At 39.4% G+C, this 26,100-nt stretch overlaps 2 protein-coding genes across 3 annotated transcripts; one reads left to right on the top strand and one right to left on the bottom strand.

Moving 5' to 3' along the window:
- Positions 1 to 5,730: 5,730 nt before the first annotated feature.
- Positions 5,731 to 10,416, top strand: LOC122030017 (probable 4-hydroxy-tetrahydrodipicolinate reductase 1, chloroplastic). 2 transcript variants are annotated; one of them, XM_042589168.1, is made up of 9 exons: positions 5,731 to 6,135; positions 6,680 to 6,882; positions 7,133 to 7,370; positions 7,932 to 8,065; positions 8,166 to 8,240; positions 8,959 to 9,060; positions 9,876 to 9,985; positions 10,076 to 10,163; positions 10,243 to 10,416. In XM_042589168.1, the coding sequence occupies exons 2-9, from the start codon at positions 6,709 to 6,711 to the stop codon at positions 10,309 to 10,311; spliced, it is 990 nt and encodes a 329-aa protein (XP_042445102.1). In that variant the 5' UTR covers positions 5,731 to 6,135; positions 6,680 to 6,708; the 3' UTR covers positions 10,312 to 10,416. The 2 variants fall into 2 exon arrangements, with proteins under 2 accessions (XP_042445102.1, XP_042445103.1); XM_042589169.1 differs by having other exon boundaries at positions 6,668 to 6,882.
- Positions 10,417 to 10,913: 497 nt separating this feature from the next.
- LOC122030081 (E3 ubiquitin-protein ligase ATL31-like) lies at positions 10,914 to 12,179 on the bottom strand. The gene has a single exon (XM_042589230.1). The coding sequence runs from the start codon at positions 12,065 to 12,067 to the stop codon at positions 11,060 to 11,062; it is 1,008 nt and encodes a 335-aa protein (XP_042445164.1). The 5' UTR covers positions 12,068 to 12,179; the 3' UTR covers positions 10,914 to 11,059.
- Positions 12,180 to 26,100: the final 13,921 nt, after the last annotated feature.

Below are 26,100 nucleotides of genomic sequence, written 5' to 3'. Positions count from 1 at the left end.
TCACCTTCTCTTCTTCTTGCATTTTGACGTTAAGTAATTTATTCAAAATTGAATCCTTTTTAGTTATTTTTGCCTCGTTGTTCCCTTCATGTAGTTCAATCAGTTTGTCCTAGAGTTCCTTCGCATTTTCATGTGGGTCGACGCGGTTCAGTTCTTCCTTCGTTAGCCACATTGGATTGTGTTGAGAGTCTTGAAGTCGACCTGGGCCTTCTTCTTCATTTCCGGATTCTAATTTTTTGGGTTTATTGGAATTCTAGCGCTGTCGATGGGAGCCTTGTAGCCTTTAGTGATGTTGAACCATTGGTCGAACTCGGACTTTAGGTATACCTCCATCCGCTTCTTTTAGTACGGGAAGTCATCACCGATGAAGAGGGGAGGACGGACGGTACTGTATTCTTCATTTTGAGCTATGAATCTTGCATACAAAGAGAAAAAGAAAAGGTAGTTCCAAGATTGGGTCTTGGATTAGCAGTGTGAGAGAAAAATAAAAATATTAAGACTGAGCTGGTGATACACCAATTCAGAGTAGTTTGCAACAGAAAAAATTATCCAAAGAGGTAATTATACTAATTTGGATTATATCAAAAAAGCTAAAACGCAAAAAAAAAATAGAAAGAAAAAATATATCACCTCCGTTGCCTGATTAGTGGTTGAACCAATTCAAAGCGGTACCGATTCTGATACCACTTGTAGGATCGGAAAGAACGCTAAAGGGGGTGAATAGCGATCATTGAAAATTTGATTAAATAGATACGCAGCGGAAGAATAAAAAACAATGCTAACACGACCAAGTTTTTACTTAGTTTGAAGACTTCGACGACTCATACTCCAAGACCCGCACTCGTCAAGTACTTTCGTTGGGCAATCCACTAATAGTTTGAAATGATTACAAATAGCGAGTACAAGAACTATAAATAAAAATTACTAACAATAAAAAACCTAAGTAAAGCTGAAGTCCGGTTGTCGGTGGAGCGTAGCAGCATTACGAGACCCTTTTTGGAGCACCGAGCAGCAGAGAAGGTCGTTGCAGTTGTTGTACTAAAGCTCGGTGTTGAAGGCCTTTCAATAGGTCAATTCCGGGCGTCTGAAACTCTTCCGGGTGCCTGGACCATGTGGCTCGGCCAACCGACGAGCTCTAGGTAAGCTTGTGGATCAATTTTTGAGTCTGGGCGCTTGGACCGAGTATGGGCGCTCGGACCACCTGGGAGCCCACAGCCCTACCTAGGCGAGCTTGGTCCGGGCGCCCGGACAAGCTCTGGGTGCCTAGACCAGCTCTAGGCGCATGGACAAGCTCCGGGAGCTCGGACTCCTTCCAACCGCCCGAACCCCTTTTCTTCAGCCTTTCCACCTATAAAAAAAGTTTAGTCCAGGTAATCAAAAAATATATTTTACCCTATAAAACAAAGTTAGCACAACATAATAGATTATGAGTAGTAATTAGATCATATCTCCCCGAGACTATGATCTAGTCAAGGTCTCAACTTAGGTCTCCCAAATAGACCTAAGCTGGACCGACACCTACAGTTCCCTCAACGGGGAACGCGCCCTCACTGGATCTTTCCTCCAGTTGCTTACCTTTATTTACCACTTATAGTCACTCAACTTGCCTCTGACCCACCAGGTCTTTCCGCAGTTGTCAGGTCTGCAAACCCAATTAGACTTCGATCGATTGTCAGGTCTCGCAAACCCGACCGAACTTCCCGCCAGATATCGGGCCCCACAGACCTATCTGGACTTTGCACCAGCTATCGAGCCCCACGGACCTAGCTGGATTTCAGTCTGGTGTCAGGTCCTTCAGACAAATCAACTCCTACACACTTGGTAGAAACGTTAGACAAATAACCCATAAAACTTTAACCTATTTGTCATACATCAAAATCAGACTATTAGTGCAATCTGCACCAACATGATGTACTCGGTAGCTCGCTCGAGCAGGTGATCGAAATCTCTATGAGGCTTCCGGATGAGTGACTAAAAGAACTCGTCCTCTACAAGTCCTTGGGAGAAGGAGCTTGTCAAGACCTCCGATGTGGTCGATGGAACTTCTATGGCCACTTAGTTAAACCTTTTGATATAAGCTCGCAGTGCTTCCTTGGGCCCTTGTTTGACGACAAATAGGTTGACATTTGTCTTCTGATAGCGGTGATTGTTAGTAAAGTATTGTAAGAATGCCGATAAAAAATCTTTGAAGCTACAAATAGATCCGATCGACAACCTTTTGAACCACCTCTATGCTGACCCGAAGAGCGTGGTGAGGAACAGGAACGGAGTCAAAGGGGGAGCACTCTCTCCCCCCCAGCTCCCTCAAATTTTTAGTATAAGTGGTGTAGGAGTATAGAAAATGGGGGGGGGGGGGGGGGGTGTGAATGAGGGGCAACAATTCAGCCACCCCCTCTCAACTTAAATACACATTTTTTGCCCCCTTAATATTCAATTTCTATCTCCATCCCTAGTGAGGAACACCCGACATTTAACCCCATCGGTATATTGGTGAAGCGTGGCAACATTATCAAATTTGATCAAATGATCTTCAGTGTCAGGTGCCCCTATGTATTCCTTGATCGTCAAAGACCTATAATAGCACGGCAGCTGGTCGTCGAGGATCTCCTAAGAGAACTGCTGATTAATCTGCTCAGGAGAAGTATTGAGCCGAGGTGCCTTACCCTTTCGCTCATCCCAGACGGGCGCGTCATCTGATGAGGAACTGGGTGTTTGCTCTGCTCGATCCTACTCTTCTGATGACATGAGGAACAATGCGCGGTGGTAAGGGATGAGCGCGTTAGGCACATCTCAGGAGATGCCAATCAACCTATTGCTTTGCTTCTGGCCAACTTGATCTGCCACTCAGGTGCTTGGTTCAGCATGCTAACTCGTTCTTGATGCAGCAGTGTTGTTCGCTCAACAGTCGACCGCTATCTGTTGCTGCTCCATCATCTTCGCCGCTCGGGCTTGTATCAGCAACTCTAAGTCTTCTTGCGTTAGTGTTACTATAGTAAGTCGTCTAACGTCCTCCATCTTCACACTTCAAATTCTGGTAAAACTTCTCACTGACGATGCCAAATTTAATCCTATCCGAAAATGGAGATAATGGCAAACTGGGGATGTGGTTGGAAAGTTGATGAAGCGAAGACTCCACACAAGCCTACAACGCAAAGTCATTAGTGTCGGGCTGGGAAGGGTTTCCTGGAGATGACCCTCTGACGCTCAAGTCAGTGTTCGGTGTGTTGGGATATGCCCGATGCGAGTGTGTGCTAGAACATGTTTCGTAAATATGTACAGTGGAAAATAAAATAATAATAATTCCTAATTATTACATCACACACACCACATATATACAAGGATACAACATATCAAACATGATTGCATAATTAAAATTTTACGAAAAGTAAATTTACGCTAGGTATAACTTATGGATGACCTATAACGAGAAGGGCATCAACCGTAGCAACGTTGTCGAACCTCGCCTTTATTTGTATCCACGCCGAGCTTCTCAAGATAACTCCTTGAGTACAAACTTCTCTTTCGAAAGTTACTAGCCATGAGCGAAGAAAAGGGATCAAGAGGAAGAAAAAGAGAAACACACAAGGGAGAGTTTTTCTCCCTTGTGGTGGTCATGGCAACAAGAGGGAGCACCCTCTTGTTGGCGGTGGGAGAGAGAGGAGAGGGAGAGGAGGATTGAGTTTCCAAAAGCCAATCAACCAAATAATGAAACTTATATCTAATTCTCTCCCAATTACATCTATATATAGTTCTCTTTAATGAGTTGGATTAGAAATCTCAAATTCAACCAATTATTCCTTAACTAAAAATTAGCCCATTAACCCCTTGATTTGGTTTACAACTAAACCAAGTTGGTTCATGACTAATTCAAGATTAAACCAAATATGATTCAACTCTACCATAAGAGATGTAGCCCATCCACTTCCATTATAACAAATATTTCCATATTTGTCTTATGTATGGTTCAACCAAATATTTATCTCTTGATTTAAGAATCTTATTCTTTAACTTGTTTTATGTCTTTTAGAGACTTATTAGTGTGTGTGTGGTTCAATAGGTTTCCAATTTATCTTGGTCATTCATAATTAACTACTTAATTATAGAACAATCATAAGTGACACCTACTAATATATTATAATCCCCAATTAGCCAAAAAATCATAGTTGATCTTAGAACTAATTCTAAACCCTTCAGCAGTTATAGTGAGTCGTGCCTTGTTCCTTTCACTCGTCTTATACCCACTTGGTTCAAGACATGGTTTATGTATCTGTCCCCACTAGATTGACTAAGTCACACCTAGTCCAAGTAATACTTTCTCGTTCTACGAATTCAAATTACTCGTACATGTGTCTAAGAGTCTCGCACTTTTAACATGTGATATTTTGGCCAAAAACCTTGAGTAATAATCCTAACGAGTAGTCATAGGGTATACATCTCCTAGCAAGGAGCAATGAATCCTCTGTGGACTATCCAAACATCTTCGGACATTTTGACTTATACTCAATCATCTTGGGTCCACACCTCATTGAGGTGCTTGTTTAAGATATCAAAGTATAAGTCTCTGTGACCAAGATGATTTGTATACCTCAAGTCGAAGGAAACTTGCACTAGAGCTACAGTAAAAATTTCATAGACATATCCATATATATAGATAACCATATGAAGTCTTACAGCGAGTCACTCCAATGAATTAGTTACCATAACTAGCATCCAATACCTTATGACATTTCTCAAAATCTAATACGGTGAATAGAAAAATGGAGAACTATAGCAAGAGCGTGTAGAAAACGAAATTGCGCATACCTTCGCTGGTAGATGAGAACATCCTTTTATAGTGTCATTGAAGTGTTCGTACACATATCTCAAAGCATAGGCATGTTTCCCTAGGCATCCTAGGAAAAAATACGTCAAAAAATATCCCTAACATCATTCCTTAAGCAGCTATGTAACTTTCTGATGTGACAGCTTGGAAGCTTCTAAAATATGATTTGCCTGCTGGACATGCTCTGTTGTCAATGACACAAATTCTCAAAATAATATGATGAGATAATCCGTAGGTCCACGCACGGCCGACCGGCCGCTACTCGACCAAGTAGTCCCATTTCGGACATAACGCATAGAATTATTGTCTTGCCCTCCGTTCGACTGTACTGTTGTCGGAGGGTTACCCTTTGTTTGACCAGACATCCCTCCCCCTCGGGGGTGATGGTTCGGGGGAGTTGCTACTTAGCCATCAGCCTTACTCGCGAGCTTTCCTAGAGCAACCGTTCGGACATAGTTTGGGCCAACCGGGTGGTCACACTCGGCTGGACAGACGACATGTCGCTCGGCTCAATTTGTCTATTTCCCAGGAGGGTGTCTTTGATTGCTTTGACTTTGACCTCCACGCCCATTGTTTTTCTTTTACTCTGACCCGCTGGTGTAACCCCCTTTCATCACCGCATCAATAATAATAATAATAATAATAATAATAATAATAATAATAATAATAAATTTGTTATATATATATATATATAATGATAATATTTAAAATTAATTAAAATTTAATATAATTAAATTTATTCATGAAAATAATAATAATAATAATAATAATATAAATAATAGTTAGTAAGAAAATAAATTTATATTATTATATTGATATTTTAAGATTTTTTAAAAATTTAAAATGAATTTTCATTATATTTTATTATCTTATATATTAAAATGATTATAGTGTTAGAAAATGAATTTTATTTATCAAAATATAAGTTTACGTCTTCTCTGTCTTCTCTCACGTCTCACGCGCCGAAACCCTAAACCGTCGCCGCCGCCGCCTTCTTCTTCGACAGCGTGCCCCTTGAGCTGCCCGATCAGGCCACGCCGGAGCGCCTCCGACTTCGTTGTCCGATTCATCCGGATGTATTACCGTTATAACGTCCGAGAACGGAGTTTCAGAGCAAGCCACGTTATTTACCGAAACTTTGGAACGGCGTGAGGCGTTCCCGTTCCGGAACACCCGTTCCGGCCGTTCCACGTCCGTTCCGACGAGCCAGTCGTTCATCCTCTCAGGAAGCATTCGCGACAGCAGGTGACAGCATCTATCCACCGTACTCCCGATTCCCTGGGCCGGCGACTATCGACAGAACGGGAAACTAGGTATGGAAGACTTTCCCACTAAAGAATGTTGATTACACTTTCAATTAGTTCTGCATTTAGACTTCATCAAGCGTTTTGATCAAAATTAAATTGTCAATAGTTTAGAGATTATTGCTGTGATTGATTCTTCTAAAATTATACAACCTCATTTCCCACGTTTCTAGCAGTTCACAGGGGCAAGAATGAATTTATTGAGAACCATAGTTAAATTTTAGGGAGAAAAATTAGCATATTAGCTTAAATATTATACTTGGCAAATTTGTGTTAGATCCAATCTCTCGTTCAACTCTGTTTATAGGTTTCAACTTTCACCTGCTCAAACTACTGATTCAATATGTTCATGTACATGTTATTGTTGTTGTTGTTATTATTATTATTATTATTATTCATTGCTTCTTGGATGATTATTGCAATGTATTGAATCTAAATTTTTCATTGTCTTTTTGTATTTTAATTGTCTCAATTCTTTAACTATATTTGTTATGATGAAGTAAATATGTCATGTTGATTTTTTTTTGATATAATTATGTAGTGCTGCATCTAGGTGAAAGTCCTAGTTCCAACACTGCGGCAATGAACTCCTTGCTGCCCCCAATGACTGCCACCAACTGTCTAGCAAACACTGGCCACCCACTTTTAGCTCGACGAAACCGCTGGCAGCTCCCTCCACTAGTTTGTAGTGTCATAAGCCATTCGCAACTCACATCCAATGTTGCGGTGAATCCTGGCCGGTCTTTCCCTATTCTGGTATGTGCACAATTCATTTGCCATGATTTATGGTTTTAGATATTTAAACTGATCTCTCAGAGCTACAACTCAGATGTTCTAGGCTGAAACTTTTAGTATATTAATATGTTGTTCATAAAAAATGTCTTTTTTAGAGTGAAGGGCGGAGGTAACCCTTCTCTAAACTGATAAGTTTAATTAATGAGCTGTTTAATTAATAAACTTAGATAAGGAACAGGAAGGCATCTATTCTCATGCGTCATTCGCACAGGTAAACGGATGCACTGGAAAAATGGGGAAAGCAGTTGCAGAGTCTGCACTTTCTGCTGGGCTTCAACTACTTCCTGTGTCATTTAGTAGCGTCGAGAAACCTGGTAGAAATATAAAAGTTGGCTCTACTGAGATTCAGATACATGGTCCGTCTGAAAGAGAAAGTCTTCTGTCGTCTATCATTCAGGAGAATCCTGACCTTATTGTGGTGGATTATACAGTGCCTGATGCTGTAAATGGTATTGTTTTCCATTTAGCTTTTCTTGTTTAATATGACTTCTTTCTTTGCTAAAATCTCCAAGCCATATTTATGCAGGGAATTGTAAAGACATATGTCTCAACAATATTCAAGATTACATAGATTAGGCGCAATACTATGATCTTTGCGTTTTGATTAACATGCATAAATCATGCTTTAAAGTAACATTACTTTGAATAAACATCACCTTTGGTAACAAGTTTTTTGTAACTTATAGGCGTAGGAAATTGTTTTTTTTTGGTATTTGTCCTTGATTTACTGTTTGCATGATTGTTTCTTTTTTATTTGCTTATGTATCAATTTTTAATTGCATTAGTGAATTAATTTATTTTACTAACGGGGGGCCTTGGTGCAATGGTAAAGTTGTTGCCGTGTGACCTAGAGATCACGGTTCGGAAACAACCTCTTGCAAAGTAGGTAAGGCTATGTACAATGGGCCCTTCCCTAGGACCCCATATTGGCAGGAGCTTCGTGCACCAAGTTGCTCTTTTAAGTAAATTAATTTTATCTCAGGATACATGCCTGTTTTTGGTTAACGCAGCAAATGCTGATCTTTACTGTAAACTTGGTGTGCCATTTGTAATGGGGACAACTGGCGGGGACAGATATATGTTGTACAAAACAGTTCAGGATGCAAATGTCTATGCAGTTATCTCTCCACAAATGGGGAAGCAGGTGTTTCACAAAATCCAATTTTCAAATGTCATTACTATTTTATTTTACTATAGTCATGAGGACATCTTGCTTAACTATATCTACTTCTCTTTTTCATTAGGTTGTAGCATTTCTTGCGGCAATGGAAATCATGGCAGATCAATTTCCTGGAGCATTTTCTGGTTATTCTCTAGAGGTATATGACCATATTTTATAGGTTCCGAAGAGTGCTGAATGAATTGAAAGTAGATTTCACTAGTGGAAATTAGATTAGAGATCATTTATTGTGTTACTAGCGAAACTCATAAGTTAGTAAATAGGGTTTGCTGAATTGAGGATTTCTACTTTATCATTGTAGCTAGAAATAAAAAAGATAACTATAAGCATGTTTTTTCAGGGTAAGAATTCTGACCATGTATCATTTTAGCATTTCATATCAATGCCTATAAACTAGTTTGAAGTCTTGGGAGACTGTTGTCAACATGTTTTATTTAATTCAATCCAACTAGCTGATCATACTTTGACCATTAGGATAGATCATATGAGCATCATATGTTAAGAGACGTGGAAGCTTGATGTGTTGATATTTTGTTTCACTATTAGTTCAGGGTCAAGTGTTGATTCTTCATTTTGTTGAAATCAACTTACTTGTCTCTTGAAATGGAATCATTGTTGTTTTTTTCATGTGCATCTAACCAATAGGAACTATAAACTTCTGAATTTGAGGACCACAAATCAATGGATTTTAGAATGATTGTGGATTGTAAATGCTTAAAATTTGGTCAACTATCAACTTTTTAAGAGCACCTTTCATAATAGTAAAATTGATCTCCTTTTTATACTCTGTGCTTTTAGTTTTCTTTTTGGAAATGAAATAAATTAAATATGGTTAATATTTATGAGGATATTTACAGGTGATGGAGTCGCATCAAGCTAACAAATTGGATACTTCAGGTACAGCTAAAGCTGTCATATCATGTTTTCAGAAGCTTGGCGTCAATTTCGACTTGAATCAGGTACTGTTATGGTTTTAAAAAAATATTTGAATCATGCGATTCAAGCTTTGGCTTAAGCATCAGTGAAATGCATTTTTCTTTGTTACCTTTCGTTTTCATTGGAGGGAGAAATTGGTGGTCACATTGAAAAAGCATATTTTTGCAACTGAATTCAGTTTATTTTTCAAATAATTGATATTAGTTAAAGATTTTGAGTTACATTGATTAGAGGACCTTAGATTTACCAATAATTGGTAAAATTACAAATGCCCTGATACTATATGACGTTGATGACCAGTGTTGCACTATGCTATTTCTCATTTTCACAAACTAAACACTTATATATTTATATTATGCTTCTACAATGTGATATTACCTCTAGTACAATGGCATATGCTGTAGTTTTCATTCCCATAGTAGAGTAGCACAAACACAAAAAGAACAAGAGCAATATAAGGTGGTTCAACATAAGCTTAATCCATAGAGAATTCAAGTCTTTATAATAGGGTATAAAAGACAATAATTTGGTCAAACTATCGAATACCATTGTTACCGAAAAACTGGTAAAAAAAAAGCATATTTTTTTTCAGCCTCCATCACCTGCCATCACATAGGAAATCCCCCATAAAATCGTAAGGGAATCTATGATATGGGGCAGCAGCCCACACAGACACCAAAAAAGTCCAAAATCTTCTCTTATACCTTCCGACTTGTAGAACTTCTTTTGTTTTTTGTCATGACCATGGAGAGATGTCTTGCACCAAATTGGATGGTAAACTTGTAAAACTCTTTTTTGGTTGGCATACTACGTTTCTAATGAACTCAACGTGTAACAGATTAAACAGATCAGAGATCCTAAGAAGCAAGTTGAGATGGTGGGTGTCCCTGAAGAGTACCTTGCAGGTCATGCATTCCATTTGTATCATCTCACATCACCTGACCAAACGTAATGAATCTTTCAATTTCCCAGTGAGCTGCTCTCTTATGTACTTCTCCAGTACAATTTTGCATAATATGTATTTGATTTTCCGAGCAGTGTTTCTTTTGAGTTCCAGCATAATGTCTGTGGTCGCTCGATCTACGCTGAGGGTTCCATTGACGCTGCTATTTTTCTGCATGAGAAGGTATCATCTTCTTTTTTCGCATCAATTTATGCAAATTGAAATTATTGTCATACTTCAAAGGAGTGTTGGTTCGATGCAGGTCAAGTCAAAGGCTGAAAAAAGAATATATGACATGATTGACGTCTTGAGGGAGGGAAACATGCGATAATCGTCTGCCATTTTTATTCGTTTTGCTTGGAGACTAGTAGAGGTTATCGGAACATGGTGATTTGACTGTCCAGAATTGCCTAGATCAGCCAGACCAATTCACTCACGCAACTTGATTCCAAATCTTATCTAATTGGTCTGTGGGCTTGACTTGCTCATCCAGCTAAAAAGACGGGATGGATGGACTTTCGAATTGATCTACCTGCTCAAATAGATAAAAAGCAATTTCTTTTAAAAAAGAAGTCAATCCTTTAAAAGAAAATTGATTAAAAAAAGATAATTTTAATATTCATAATTTTCTTTTTTTTTTTAATTGAATGCTTAAAAATTTTGAAAAAAAAATATCTATTTAGCCTAAAATTCCTCAAGAACTTTCCTCGGACGTCACTTTTTAATATCTGTGGACAAAAAGTACGGTAAACTTTTCAAATTTTCAATTGGAAATACCTAAACTAAACGTTGTGATCCTCAAACTCATCGTCAGCTAAACTAATTTTACAAGTGAATTTTAATTTTTAGTCTCATCAAATTCTACGAAATGCCAGATCTTGACTTCCAGCTCGTTGTTTTCCATTTTATCGAATCTAAATAGATTTAAAGGTTTTTCTTTTATAAAGTAATAACTACTTATATATGTACATTGCATAACTGTAGTGCTCTTCTAGTCGATGAAGCAATAGAAGGAAAAAATGGAAGAAACTGATAAAGTCAACACCAAAGAATATGGATAGTGCTGCTTCCACTACTGGTCAAACTTGCGACGGCGGGAAAGAAGTGGAGGAAGACCCGGCGTCAGTAGCGGCAGCCGACCTACCTCCCCTGGAGTTCACCCCCTCCTCGTCTCCCCTCCTCCTCCCCGCCCACTCCGGTAGCCTCGCAGAGAGAGACCGCAAGAAGACCGATGGCCACTGGTTCCTTTCGGCGACGACGACCCTCTCGACGTCAGCACCCTCTTCCACAGCCGTTGGACGGACAGTCGCCGAGTGCCCGGTCGAGTGCGACCGCGGGAACCACGTGGTCGGACGCCTCCCGGACGTGGACCTCGCCTCCCGCCTCTGTCTTCCTAGTCGCGCGAGCTCCACCGCCTCCTCTGCTTCGTCCACCACGATCGCCGTGTGAGCCTGCGGCTCGCCGGCGGTCGTGGCCTCAGCCGCCAGCTCAGCAAGGTTCGCTCGGCAGACGGGGCAGCTGACGTGGGAGGCGAGCCAGGCGGTTATACAATCAGCGTGGAACACGTGTCCGCACCCCGGGCGGAGGCGCACCAGCTCCTCGTCGTCCTCGAACTCGCTGAGGCACACCGCGCACTCCGGCGCGACTCCCTTCAGCCCCTTCGCCTCCGTGAACCTCATCCTCGGCAACTTGTCCAGTGCCTCCTGACTCAGCCCCTGCCCCCGCCGGCGTGAAGCGGACCCGCCGCCATCCCTTCGCACGGAGCCGCGGAAGAAGGCGCCGGCGAAGTCATCTTCGCCGCTGCACCGGCGGAGGAAGATGGCGAAGGCGGCGAGGAAGAAGAAGGTGCTGGCGATGACGACGATGACGACGGCCAACGTCGGGTTGAACCGGCGCCCGTAGTAGTTGTAGTTTCCGTTGCGGTTTTCGGTGGACACTTGAGCCACGGAGCACCGGAGATGGAGGAGAAGCAATAGAAGAAAGGCCACCATTTTGGTGGCCATGGATGGAGAAATTGTATCACTGAAGCATGTGACCGTTATTAACTTATAACACCGCCAAATATCGAAGGCTGCGGACGAAGCCATGCAGGAAAAATATAGTAATTGACCCCGGTGGACATTTCTAATCCACCCACTCTTTTACCTCCCTATTGATTCGAAATGAAAACTCTCTATTTGTTGTGATTGGTGACAGGTGTCAGATTTGAGTTGCCAAATAAAGTCTCCATAAGGGCTGGAACCGGAAGGTAGGTGCATGCTTATGGTTTTAGCTATGAATGGGACGTCGTGGAATTTATACGGTTCCAGCAATGCCGGGTTTGACCGGGATGTTCTTGCGTACGGTCGGACTTTAATAATATTTTTTGGGGTTTAATAATATATTTGCTCATGTAATGTTTTCCAATTTGAGTTTGAATTAGATTCTACATTTTATTAATCCATTTTTCTTCTTCTTATTTTGGTATGAACGTGTCAATCTGTGTTTTGTTTCAATAAAAAAAAACAGGACGATGCAAGTTGTCTTTTAATTGTGAGTTTGGTGAACGGAAAAAGCACAGCCAGTGATTGGAAGCACCGTCGTGATTGAATCGGCCAGCTCAATACACTCGCTGTGCTCAAATGTCAACTCATGGACGTACTCTTCTTCCCTTTGAATTCTGAACCGCACAGGAGTTATTTTTCAATCGAAAGAAAAGTCGGCAAAATGACCAAAAATAGTTGCAAATCCCTTTGGCAATTACTTCACGTCAATTGCCAATTGGAGCAGCAACTCCCTTGATTGGAGTTCACCACCAGCCCACATTTGGATTTGGTCAAAAGAAAAGCCTGTGATCTTCCATTGAAGTGAATTAAGCAATCAAAATGGAGTCGCCGTCCTTGATTTCTAAGCATTCGATGAGAACTTCTCATTCTTGAAGGACTTTGAGGTTGGTTGGATCGATCGGTGCTAGACTTTGTCTCGTACCCTTGTACAGGAGAATTTTAAAACAGAAGGCTCCTCTGATACAATCTACATCAACAGAATAAATCGTTGTTTCTTATGCAGACACTACTGTTGAAGCCGCGGAGAAAATTGCAAGGATAACGGAAAAAACGACTTCTGGTATCCCCAATAGACTTCCTGAAATTGCTGAGAAGGATGCAGTGAAAAGGTCCTCGAACCTCTTCTTTTCCATATGAAAATAATATTTTTTTCGTATAGTCAAAGTCAAGATGATCAACGATAGAGAACCAACAAGTTTACTCATGAAAGGTGGCTGAACGAAGGTTTATTGCAGTTGTCGATCAAGCAAGTGGCTTGTTCGAGCAGAATGCCCGAACAACCTAGAGCAATACGACTAGAACATCAGATGTTCATCATAAAGTGGAGGAATGGCAAGGCAACCAGAGCGCTGGTCCGCTCAGGCGGACACAATCAACTGAGCTAAAGGATGATGTAGAAGATCGACTGAAGTTGACCGGGCATGGATCCCCGACCGAGCGACTCCCCCGCTCAGCCAAACAGTGGAACCCCTTTTATATTTCTTTAGGAGAAAATGTCGCTGATAACGAAGCATGGTCAACAGGCGAATCATACAACGGTAACTTTTACTGCCCTATTAAGATATGATATTAGAGACTTTCCTGACAAGTCCTTTTATAGGACGATTAGCGAAGCGTGCCCGTGCCTTGAGGCGTGTGCATGCATATCGCTCACTGGAGCGCTATATAAAGGAGGGTCCATGCATAGGCGGAGGTACGCATTATTTACTATTTACGCCTGTGTTTACTGTTATTTTGATTCCTTTAATTTTTCAATAACTGACTTGAGCATCGGAGGGTCAATGTCGGGATCCCTTTCTTGACCAGACACTGACATTTTTTGTATTATAGAACAGAAGAGATTCTACACAAGGTCAATCTAGAAACCACATCTTCAACCATTCTTCACAATTTTTGGACAAGATAAAAAAAAATCATTTTTATGGTATTTGTTTCCCATGGATTTGCCTGCATCGATCTAAAGCCAACTTTAGTCAGCATCATAAATAGGATATTAACAAACTTGTTAGTGAAATCTCGTCAGTTAGTTGCTTCGATTAATTCTATATGAATATATGATCATTTTTCTTGTATCTATAAGCATTGATATCAATCTAGTCGGGTTTTCGTGATGCTTTTAGTTCGAGAAAATAAAATGGATGATGGCTAAATTCGAACCAGAACTAAATATGTGGAGTCGATAGTAATTGAGAAAGATGCTAATTGGATTGTGTACCTTTCTCAACAGGTTGGTCATGTAATGGTGAAAGTGGATGCTGTTGGAAGAAGAATAGAAAGAAGATAAAAAATATGAGAGTAATAATTAATTTTATTCTTCATTGATACTTGTCCTCAAGATAATATAATATATAAGATTTAAATAAGTACTCTGTAAATTAATCAATTAATAAATAACAGAATTCGGTCAATTCTGGTAATTCTCTTTTATCTCTTTTACCCCCCGACAAACTTAACGAGAGATCTTTGACATTGAGTTTGCTTACTAACTTGTTGAAATGTTATCTGGATAATAGCGTAGTAAAGATATCAGCAATTTGATCCTCAGCCGAAATATAAGAGACGGATAATTGTTGAGTTGCCACACGTTTACGAACAAAATGAAAATCAATCTCCACATGTTTTGTACAAGCATGAAAGATTGGATTTGCTGTGAGATATGTTGCTCCAATATTGTCGCACCAAATTTTTGGTGCAATATTTGATGCAAGATGAAGTTCAGAGAGAAGTGATTAAAGCCAAATAATTTCAGACGTTGTATTTGCTATAACATTATATTCTGCCTCAATACTTGAACGAGATACCGTAGGTTGCTTCTTTGAATTCCATGAGATAAGATTTTGTCCAAAAAATATTGCATATCCACTAGTAGAGCGTCTATCTTCAGGAGAACTTGCCCAATCCGCATCACTATAGACATGTAAATCTCGAGACGATTGACGATATAAAAGAAGACCATGTAGAATAGTACCTTTGAGATAGCGAAGTATTCTTTTTACATTATCCCAATTTTGTTCAGTTGGAGCATGCATGAATTGACAAGCACGATTTACTGCAAAAGTAATATCAAGGTGTGTGATAGTGACATATTGTAAGGTTCCAACAATGCTTCGATAAATCTGTGGATCAGACAAAGCAGGAGAGGATGAAGATGGAGAGTTGTTTATAATAATTGGTGTAGAGACCGGACGCGCTCTATCTATTTTGGCTCTTTGAAGAAGTCCAATAATGTATTTGCTCCGAGAAAGAAGATAGTCATCCTCTTGTGGAATAAGCTCAATACCAAGAAAAAAACGAGCAATGCCCAAATCTCGGGTAGCAAATTCTTGATTGAGAAGACTTAATAAAGTTATGATGCCCTTGTGATCATTACTGGTTATCAGGATGTCATTCACATAAATAAGAAAAAATATCATGGACCCATCATTATATTTGTGAAATAGAGACGAGTCAGTCTTTGATCCAGAAAATCCTTGAGCTTGTAACTAATTGGATAGTCGATGAAACCATGCACGAGGAGCTTGTCGAAGACCATATAATGATTTTTTAAGTTGGTAAACATGAGATGAAAATTGTGGATGAATGAACCCAGATGGTTGCTCCATAAATACAGTTTCCTCAAGATGACCATGGAGAAACGCATTTGAGATGTCTAATTGGCGTACAGGCCAATTGGAACTAACAGCTATCGATAATAATAGTCTGACAGATGTAATCTTGATGACTGGACTAAAAGTGTCATTGAAGTCAATACCTGGTTGCTGACTAAAATCTTTGGCTATAAGTTGAGCTTTGTGTTGTTCAAGAGAACCATCAGCTCGATACTTAAGACGGAATACTCATTTAGAGCCCACAACATTCATTGAGGAAGTGCGCGGAACTAGACTTCATATTCCATTGCGAAGAAGTGCATCAAATTCTGTAGTCATTGCACTATGCCAATTTGGATCCTTGTTTGCTTGCGTAAAACAATTTGGTTCAATAGATTTTGAAGAGACCACTAGAGCTCATGGAAGAGGATATCGAGTCGCATTTGGTGGGCAACGTTCATAAATGTCATTAATGGGAAGCATGTGACGAGGAGCATTATCATCTGAATCACTTGTTGATGGTGATGAGGAAGTAGACTGAAGCATGTGACCGTAAGAAAATTTTAGTTAAAAGTACTTTCGCGCTGAGGTTCGAAGTGAACCTTGGCAAAAGTGAGAGTAAGTGGTGCAAGAATTGGGGGCGCCTGCTGTACCTTATTTATAGGGGACTCCGGGCACCCGGGGTTGATTTAGGGCGGGGCGCCCGGATCCCCTCCGGGCGCCCCGGAGGGGAATACCAGGGGCGCCCGCCCCTGGTTTTGGACTGCATTTTTTTTTTAAAATTAAAATTTTGAAAATAATTTTAAAATTAAAATTAAAATTTTGAAAATAATTTTGAAAATGATTTTTAAGTTTAAAATTAAAATTTTGAAAATAATTTTTAAGTTTAAAATTTTGAAACTAATTTTTAAGTTTAGAATTAAAATTTTGAAATTAATTTTTTAAGTTTAAAATTAAAATTTTGAAAATAATTTTTTAAGTATAGAATTAAAAATTTGAAATTAATTTAAGTTTTAAAATTGAAATTTTGAAATTAATTTTTAAGTTTAAAATTAATTTAAGTTTTAAAATTAAAATTTTGAAATTAATTTAAGTTTTAAAATTGAAATTTTGAAATTAATTTAAGTTTTAAAATTGAAAATTTGAAATTAATTTAAGTTTTAAAATTAAAATTTTGAAATTAATTTAAGTTTTAAAATTGAAATTTTGAAATTAATTTAAGTTTTAAAATTGAAATTTTGAAATTAATTTAAGTTTAAAATTGAAATTTTGAAATTAATTTTTAAGTTTAAAATTGAAATTTTGAAATTAATTTAAGTTTTAAAATTAAAATTTTGAAATTAATTTAAGTTTTAAAATTAAAATTTTGAAATTAATTTTTAAGTTTAAAATTGAAATTTTGAAATTAATTTTTAAGTTTAAAATTGAAATTTTGAAACTAATTTTTAAGTTTAAAATTGAAATTTTGAAATTAATTTAAGTTTTAAAATTAAAATTTTGAAATTAATTTAAGTTTTAAAATTAAAATTTTGAAATTAATTTAAGTTTTAAAATTGAAATTTTGAAATTAATTTAAGTTTTAAAATTAAAATTTTGAAATTAATTTAAGTTTTAAAATTAAAATTTTGAAATTAATTTTTAAGTTTTAAAATTAAAATTTTGAAATTAATTTAAGTTTTAAAATTAAAATTTTGAAATTAATTTAAGTTTTAAAATTAAAATTTTGAAATTAATTTAAGTTTTAAAATTGAAATTTTGAAATTAATTTAAGTTTTAAAATTAAAATTTTGAAATTAATTTAAGTTTTAAAATTAAAATTTTGAAATTAATTTTTAAGTTTAAAATTGAAATTTTGAAATTAATTTAAGTTTTAAAATTAAAATTTTGAAATTAATTTAAGTTTTAAAATTAAAATTTTGAAATTAATTTAAGTTTTAAAATTAAAATTTTGAAATTAATTTTTAAGTTTAAAATTGAAATTTTGAAATTAATTTTTAAGTTTAAAATTGAAATTTTGAAATTAATTTAAGTTTTAAAATTAAAATTTTGAAATTAATTTAAGTTTTAAAATTGAAATTTTGAAATTAATTTAAGTTTTAAAATTAAAATTTTGAAATTAATTTTTAAGTTTAAAATTGAAATTTAATTTTTAAGTTTAAAATTGAAATTTTGAAGTTAATTTAAGTTTTAAAATTAAAATTTTGAAATTAATTTAAGTTTTAGAATTAAAATTTTGAAATTAATTTTTAAGTTTTATTCATCTCACCCGATCTATATTATCAATCAAGGAATCCTATGATTTTGTGAGATGAAATTAGTTTGATTACAGAGTTTTGTTTTAACTTGTGTTAGATTCAGACTTAGCTTTGGTTTCCACAAATAGGCATTCTTCGGATAAACTTCTAAGCTTGGTGAGTCACAAGGACATCATTAGAAGTAACCAACCTTTCGAGGTTTTCCGAATAGTCCTATCCACGGAACTTAGTACTAAATCTTGGTCTAACTGGTTAGGATTCGTTTAAGGGTAGCTTCGGTCAGTTCCACTTGGCCAAATGCACCAGATCGAAACTATATCTTTCTAGACATGCGATGCCCAAGTTTCCCTAACGTACTATCATCCAAAAATTTCACCAGTACCATGTTTCAAGTTAAACTTGGTCTCTTTTTAACTAATCCTAATTACCCTGCCGGGTTGGTAAATTTTGGGTTACCCTATCGGGTAAGTTAGTTTTGGAGGTGCCAGCTATTCTGGAGCCTCCCCCTGAATTATTGGCCATTAATTTAAGTTTTGATTTTAGGCTTGTGTCGATTCTTTTTATAGTTATAGTTAACTTGGTGATAATTCTGTTTAGATTTTGAATTTGATTTAGGTTTGTATTTTGGATTTTGATTTGGTTTATTTAATTTTATATAATGTATTTTTTCTTTAGGTATATAATATTGATTAAGTCCTACTTGCGTGGTCAGACACGCTTTCGGAACCCAAGCTAGATTGGTTGACTTGTATTGGGTTATTAATGATTTGAAGGTTTTATTTGAATTCGACTTGTATCCTAGTCCGGTTTTATTATAACATGCTTTTTGATTATTTAAGATTAAGTCTAAATTTTTTGATCTTGTTGTGAATTTTTCTAACATCTCTTTTAAATTGTTTATTTCATTTTTTAATGATAAATTCTCTTCCTCAAGTGTTAGATCTTGAGTTGGATTCGAATTCTTTAATTGTTCCTTGAGGTTTTGATTTTCCTCAAGAAGTGATTTGTTTTCATTTTCTAATTTAGTTAATTTACTATTTAAACAGGAAATAATTCTAAAAAAATTTTTGTTTAAATTAAAGTATACCTCATTAGGGCCTTCGGAAACGAGTACGGACTCGTGGCTTGTTTCGGGTTCAGACCCGTCTTCATCTTCCGACTCGTTTTCAGTTTCGGCTTCGCGGGCCATCAGTGCGAGGTGGCTCTGATGTTTCTGCTCTTCTTCCTCTGATTCGTCCGAGGAGTCGTCCCACGTTGCTTTGAGTGCCTTCTTTTTGGTTGGCTTTGGTTTGTCGAACTTTAGTTTTGGACATTCGTTCTTGTAATGTCCCTTTTTGTTGCAGCCGTAGCAGGTCACGTTCTTTTGTTCTGAGGGAGAGCTGATCTTTTGAAGATCCTTTTTGCTGAAGCTCCTCTTTCTCCTGGTGAACATTTTTCTTACCAAGTTCACCAGGTGTTCTTCGTTTTCGGAGTCTTGGTCAGATTCTTCTTCAACTTCAGGCTTGCTTTTCTTGGAGGAACCTGCAAATAAGGCTACACCTTTCTCGGCTCCAGCATTAGTTTGTTCGTGCAATTCTAATTCACAGAAAAGCTCATCCAATTTTAATTTAGAAAGATTCTTAGAAATTTTGTAGGCATCCACTATTGATGCCCACAAACTATTACGTGGAAAAGCGTTTAAAGCGTACCTTATTAAGTCTCTGTTCTCCATTTGGTGACCTATCGCATGGAGCCCGTTGAGGATGTCCTTGATCCTCGCGTGGAGTTGATTCGCTGTTTCTCCTTCCTGCATTTTTATATTAAAAATTTTATTTAAAAGCAGGTCTCGTTTTGTTACCTTAGCGTCGCTTGTTCCTTCGTGCAGCTCGATCAGTTTGTCCCATAATTCTTTAGCGTTCTTGTGTGGACCGACTCTGTTTAGCTCTTCTCTTGTTAGTCCGCACTGTAGAGTGTTGATCGCTTTGTTTTCTGTTGACGCTTTTTTCTTGAGATCTGCTGTCCAGTCTTCAGGATCCACTAGATTCCCGGCGTTGTCCACTGGAATTTTGTAAGGTTTCGTAATGCTCATCCACTGGTCGAAGTCTGTCTTGAGGTAGACCTCCATGCGCTTCTTCCAGTAAGGGAAGTCGTCCCCGTTGAAGAGTGGAGGTCGCACTGTGATGAATCATTCTTGTTGGGACATTATGTGCACAGATAAATAACCAAGAAAAAATATCCCAAGACTTGGTCTTGGATTAGTAGTGCGGGAAGAAAAAGATAAAAAAACTAGATTCGTGTTGCACTAATTTAAATTGATTAGTTAAATATTAAGTTATCGAAACACCAGTTTAAAAAAAACACTTCACCCCCTGTCTGATTGGTGGTTGCACCAAATCAGAGCGGTACCTGCTCTGATACCACTTGTAGGACCGTTAGATTCGATAGAGGGGGGTGAATATCGATTCGAAAAAACAAGAGTTTAAGCGCAGCGGAAAAAGATAAAGTAGACACAGATATTTTTACTTCGTTCGGAGCCTGTGACGACTCCTACTCGAAGGCCCGTGGTCCTTGACCACTTTCGTTGGGCAATCACTAGCAAGTCGAAATATGATTACAGAAAAAGTACAGGAGATGCTAGTAATAATAAAGCAATACCGACAAAAAGAAAATTAAACAAAAACCGGAAGAGCACTTTTGTCGGAGCGTCGTTGACGTCGCACTTGAACGTCGAGCAGCAAGATCAGCAGAAGAGTTCTCAGTCAAAGTTGATTCTGAAGCTCCTGTCTGGGGCTTCTTTTATATGCTGTTCCGGGCGCCTGGATCCCTTCCGGGCGCCTGGAGTGTGACGTAACTGCTCAAATCAAGATGCTCCACGTAGCGACGAGGTGTCTGGATAAAATTCGCCTTCCGGGCGCCCGGACCACCTTGTTCCAGAAAGACTCCTTTTTCCTGCAAAACAAGGTTAGTCCGAGGTAAATATATATCCTGTAAAACAAATGGTTAGCACAGTTAAAGTTCAACAGATAGATAAAGAGAGTATGACTTAGATTCCGTCTTTCCGAGACCGGAATCTAGTCACGATCTCGACTTAGACATCCGAAATGGATCTAAGCCGGATCGACGCCTAATGTCCCCTTCCCGGGAACGCGTCCTCACAGTCACTCCCCTCCAGTGACTTACCTCACTTACCTGCCAGACGTCCGGTCAGCCCGTCGACCCGTCTGGACTTCTCGCCAAGCGTCCGGTCAGCCCGTCGACCCGCTTGGACTTCTCGCCAGCTATCCGGTCAGCCCGTCGACCTAGCTGGACTTTTCCTGCACACTTGATCAAAGTGTCAGACAACAACACAACTAACTTAACCTATTTGTCATTCATCAAAACCTGGGTTAGACCGTTAGTGCTACCCGCACCAACAGGAGCAGCATCCTGAGGTGATTCTGATGGTATAGGGGAGTTATTAGAGAGCGGAACAGGACCTAGGATGTCATCATTTATGACAATATTAGGTGGTATTAAGAAGATACCACCTGTATCTGGAGGAGAGATCGAAGAAGATACTGAAAAAGGGAATAGAGCATCATCAAAAGTAACATGTCGTGAAATATAAATTCGACCTATTGGTATATGTAAGCAACTATAACCATGGTGCAAATTGCTGTAACCAAGGAAAACACATTGTAGTGAATGAGAGTCAAGTTTGTGTTTAGAGTAGGGGCGTAACCATAGATAACATGCGCAACCAAAAATTCGAAGGAAAGTGTAATTAGGAGTTTGATTATAAAGTGTTTCAAAAGGACATTTATGATTGAGCAATGGAGTAGGGAGTCGATTTATGAGATATACAGCAGTGGTAACAGCTTCATCCCAAAATTTACGTGGAACTGATGCATGATGAAGAAGAGCTAAGGCAGTTTCGACTATGTGTCTATGTTTTCTCTCAGCAAAGCTATTTTGTTCTGGAGTGTGAGGACAAGAGACTCGATGAACAATTCCACAAGAGACAAGATGACGATGGAGAACTTGATATTCACCTTCCCAAGAAAGTATTTTACGATTAAAATATCGTTCAACTTGATTTTAAAATTTACAGAATATATCCAATAAATCAGATTTTCTTTTCATAGGATAGAGCCAAGTATATTTACTAAAATGATCAATAAAGGTAACATAATATTGGAAACCTTGGTTAGATAAAACAGGTGCAGGACCTCAAACATCAGAATGAATTAATTCAAGTGGGAGATTAGAAACATAATCGGATGAATAGAAAGGTAGTTTATGACTTTTAGATTCTATGCATACCCTACATGAATGAGATGGAGAGGAGGTAATGGAAGTAGGTAAACCATACCTATTTGTTCCTGTATGGAAGCTGAGAAGACGAACCTGCCGGTATGACGTGTCTGGAGGGTTGACCGCATCCTCTTGACCCGGTGGTGAGCTGTCCTCTACGTTGACCAGGTCGTCAGAAGTCCTCCTCCGGTCAACTGTACCTGCAGCCAGTGACCAGGTTGCCCCGGTCTCTGGTACCTTGGTGCTCGAGGCAGATCCCACAAACGCATAAGCAGCCGCATAATAACATGATAATAAAATAAGCATGAAACGAGTACGAGAACGTACCCTGGCCCAGGGGGGCGCCCTCGGATGGATCGGTGAGCTGGTCGTGGTGCTGATCGAGTCATCGTGTGGCGACATGGGATCTAATGCAGCAAGGGTCCCAAGAGATGGCTCGTAGGCCGGATATGGTAACAGCACCTCGGCGGGAATATCACAACGGTTCATAGGCCGGCGTACAGCACGCAGGTCGGATAGTGCTGATGACTCACAAGCATGATAATGGTGTGACGAATGAAATACCCCGGCTCAATGGCCGGACATAATCTCGGCGCGATGGCCGGAAGAAGCAAACCTGAGCACGCCAGATGATGGCTGCTTGGAGGGTGATGACGGCTGCCCAGAGGTGTCGGTGGTTGCGGCAGGGGCTGCCGGAGGTGACGACGCTGGACGCCGGAGGCACCGGCCGCCGGAGACGCGGTGACGCTGCTGGAAGAAACGGGACGTGCTGCCGGAGACGCCGCCGGGGTAGGAGATGGCGCTGGACGGCGGGAGAAGCTGCGGTGGTTGCTACACACGAAGGCGGTGGCCGCCGGACTTGGCGGCTGGACGCTGTGGCTGTGGGTGGCGCTGCGAGGAGGTGTAGCAGCGGAGATGTTGCTGCCAGCAACAAGGTAGGCTGCGTCCGGAGCCCTTCGCCGACAGTAGTGGCGCCGGCACCTGCAACACCTCGGCGGAGGAAGGGACGAAGGCTAGGATCGGAGTGGCGACACTCGTGATGTGGGCGGTGGCAAGGAAAGATCGCGTGTGGGGAGCTCCGACCGGTGGCAGCGGCGGCGGCGGCATCCGGAGGGAAATGATGGCGGCGGCACAGTGCCTACGTCGTGAGGAGGAGGAGAGCAACGGAGGTAGTTGCCGGTGAAGGCCGGTGAAGGCCAGCGATGGCCCCGGCAAACAGTGCAAGATGGGGAGGAAGAAGACCTCCTTTCCTTCATGCTGGTGGCGGCCTCCTGTTCCTCTCACGAACCCCTCCCTCATTCCCTGTCAACAGTGCTTATAAGCACTAAAATCCCTAAAGCCTTCTCCTTCCAAATGACACAAATGCCCCCTTTCCTCTTCTTAATTCCTTTCATGTCCCAAACTACATCCGGATCACTATTGATGATTGAATGGACAATATGAAGAGAAGGATGACCAAGTCGAGCATGCCAAGCTGGTTTATTTGTGCGTTCACCAAAAAAAGCTTTGATTGAAGAACTTTGAAGATAGTAGAGGCCATTTTTTATTCTCCCATGAAACACAATAGCATTTGTTCCTTTATCTTTTATAAGATAATGATTATGATGAAACTCAAAAATGACATTGTTATCAAGACAAAACTGACTGGTAGAAAGTAAATTTTTAGTGATAGATGGAACATGAAAGACATTGCGCATGTGAAAAGTTCGATTAGATAAATGAATATATGTGTTTCCAAGATTAGCAATTTGCAAACCTGAGTCATCGCCTACTTGAACCGTATTTGAGCCATAATATGACATTACGTCTGTAAGGATATTATAATCCGATGTGACATGATGAGTTTCTTCAGTGTCAATATACCAATCAGTAGATAAAAACTCTGGAGTTTTATCGCAAGTAGACACAGATGAGAGAGCTTTAGGGTATGCTTGTGAAATAGACGGTTGTCTTGAGGCTGTAGAACCACCAATGAAATTTGAGGCAAATCTTTTAGGGCATAGATTTCCCGGATGACCAATGATGTGACAAATTTGACATTTTATCTGAGAGCAATCAAATCTTTTAGGGCATAGATTTCCAGTATGACCAATGATGCGACAAATTTGACATCAGACTGAATTTTATTTTTAGCCTTCTTGATAGTGTTGAGTATTTGACATCTAAAGTAAAATAACTTATCTTGTAGAGAGACTGGATCGCTGGAAAGGAGGCCTTTCGCCTGGAGAAACTCCCCTTGGAGGAAATATAAGCCTTGGCTGGAGCAACCATTTGTTGTCGACGTCGAGGTTTGGCCGGTGTTCGGTGGACGACGGCGATAGCACAAAAGGAGAAGCTCTTTTGTCGTCTTGTTTTGCGGTTTCAAAAAAAAAAAAAAGAAACTCCTCTTTTGTCTTGGGCGGCGACAGAAAAAGCAAGGGAAGAGGATTTGTGAGAGTGAGAGAGAAGAGAAACAGGAGAGAGGAAAGAAAAGATTAATTAAAAGAAAAATAATAATAATAAGAGAATGGAAATAGAAACGTGATAATGTAAGCGGTGAAAGGAGACAGACATGGTTATGGTAGGAGAATAAAGAGAAAGAGAAGAACGAAGAATCATGGCTCTGATACCATGTTAAAAGAAGAATAGAAAGAAGATAAAAAATATGAGAGTAATAATTAATCTTATTGTTCATTGATACTTACTCTCAAGACAATACAATATATAGAGTTTAAACAAATAATCGGTCAATTAACTAATTAATAAATAACAGAATAATTCTAAAAATTATTCTGAGAATTATTCTAATAATTATAACAGAATTATTTGAATAATTCTAAAATTAATTTGATTTGATTTGATGATTTAATTCGATCAATTCTGATAATTTTTTTTTTCGACATAAATATTAGAAATTTACTTATACCTTTCATCTACAAGTGATCAATTTTCCAAAACATCCAATCCAAAACATCAATGTGTGTGGATCACACGTGATCCCATCATGGCATCATGCTCCAAGCCTCCAACTTTCCACGAACCCAACGCCTCTGTCACCACTTTATGCAGCAGATCTCGCCCCAAACCTGCCTCTCCTAATCTCCGAGGCTCCGCCACCGCCCCCACTCTGCTGTAAAATACTAATTTAGCACTCGATTTGGCGTGTACAACTTAATGCTTCGCCGTACAAAAATTTAACATTTTTATTTGCATGCTCGCCAGGCAACGATGGGGTTCGGCGGGAGGCAGGGTCAGCGGCACGAGAAGTCACATGAAACGTGCCACAAAAGAGGGTTACGAGGCGGAGCTGCAATTCTGAACGAGGACGACGAACAAGGGGCCACGTGCACAACTTTTGCGGCAGGAGCAGCTTATGCTTTCGTGCCCCTCCGCCGGCCAAGACCCACCCAACCACCAGTTCTTCAATTAATTCTTCAATAATGAAACTTGCCGCCGGAACTGAAGAGTCGTCCGTCCGATACTCGTGTTTAATTATCAAGCGCCGGCTCCAATGACCGACGGCGCCATCCGAAGAAGAACGTAATTGACTCGTCCTTTTTCCTGCAAAATAGTTGTTCTTTGACTCTTATTTTAAACGTGTCATCGGTGGGCCCCATAAATTCCGCGAGGCTATCGAACATCGAAAATCTCTAATTTCCACATTAAAAAAAAAGGAGCAAAATCTGCACGTTAATTGTCTACCAGGAAGGTGTTGGCGATGAATACACCTGGAGGAGCGCTCCAACGCCGAATTGGCATTCGTCGCCCTGCGACGTGGGCGCCTCACTAGAGTCCAAGTCCAACTAACTTTGATTTGGACGAGTCCACGTTGTTCTCGTCCACGAAGTGTCCGCGAAACTATTTTGATCGATCCCAATGCACTTTCGCGCCATCTTCTCTCTCCTTATGGTATAATAATAAGTCTCCTCTGCTCGAGCAGCATCTGATCTGATATTAGACGAGAGGACTGATTAGTTGATTG

Source organism: Zingiber officinale, chromosome 10B (genome assembly GCF_018446385.1).
Source record: "Zingiber officinale cultivar Zhangliang chromosome 10B, Zo_v1.1, whole genome shotgun sequence".
Taxonomy (NCBI): domain Eukaryota; kingdom Viridiplantae; phylum Streptophyta; class Magnoliopsida; order Zingiberales; family Zingiberaceae; genus Zingiber; species Zingiber officinale.
Note: the sequence above shows the minus strand (reverse complement) of the source record. Positions and strands in the feature narration are given on the sequence as shown.

What these genes read in the sequence shown, in the direction of transcription:
- LOC122030081 (XM_042589230.1), bottom strand. Translation starts at nt 12,067, where the DNA reads ATGGCTTCGTCCGCAGCCTTCGATATTTGGCGGTGTTATAAGTTAATA.
- LOC122030017 (XM_042589168.1), top strand. Translation starts at nt 6,709, where the DNA reads ATGAACTCCTTGCTGCCCCCAATGACTGCCACCAACTGTCTAGCAAAC. An exon ending in AGTGCCTGATGCTGTAAATG is followed by an intron (nt 7,371 to 7,931) that starts GTATTGTTTTCC and finishes TGGTTAACGCAG; the next exon opens with CAAATGCTGATCTTTACTGT. An exon ending in CTCACATCACCTGACCAAAC is followed by an intron (nt 9,986 to 10,075) that starts GTAATGAATCTT and finishes TTTTCCGAGCAG; the next exon opens with TGTTTCTTTTGAGTTCCAGC.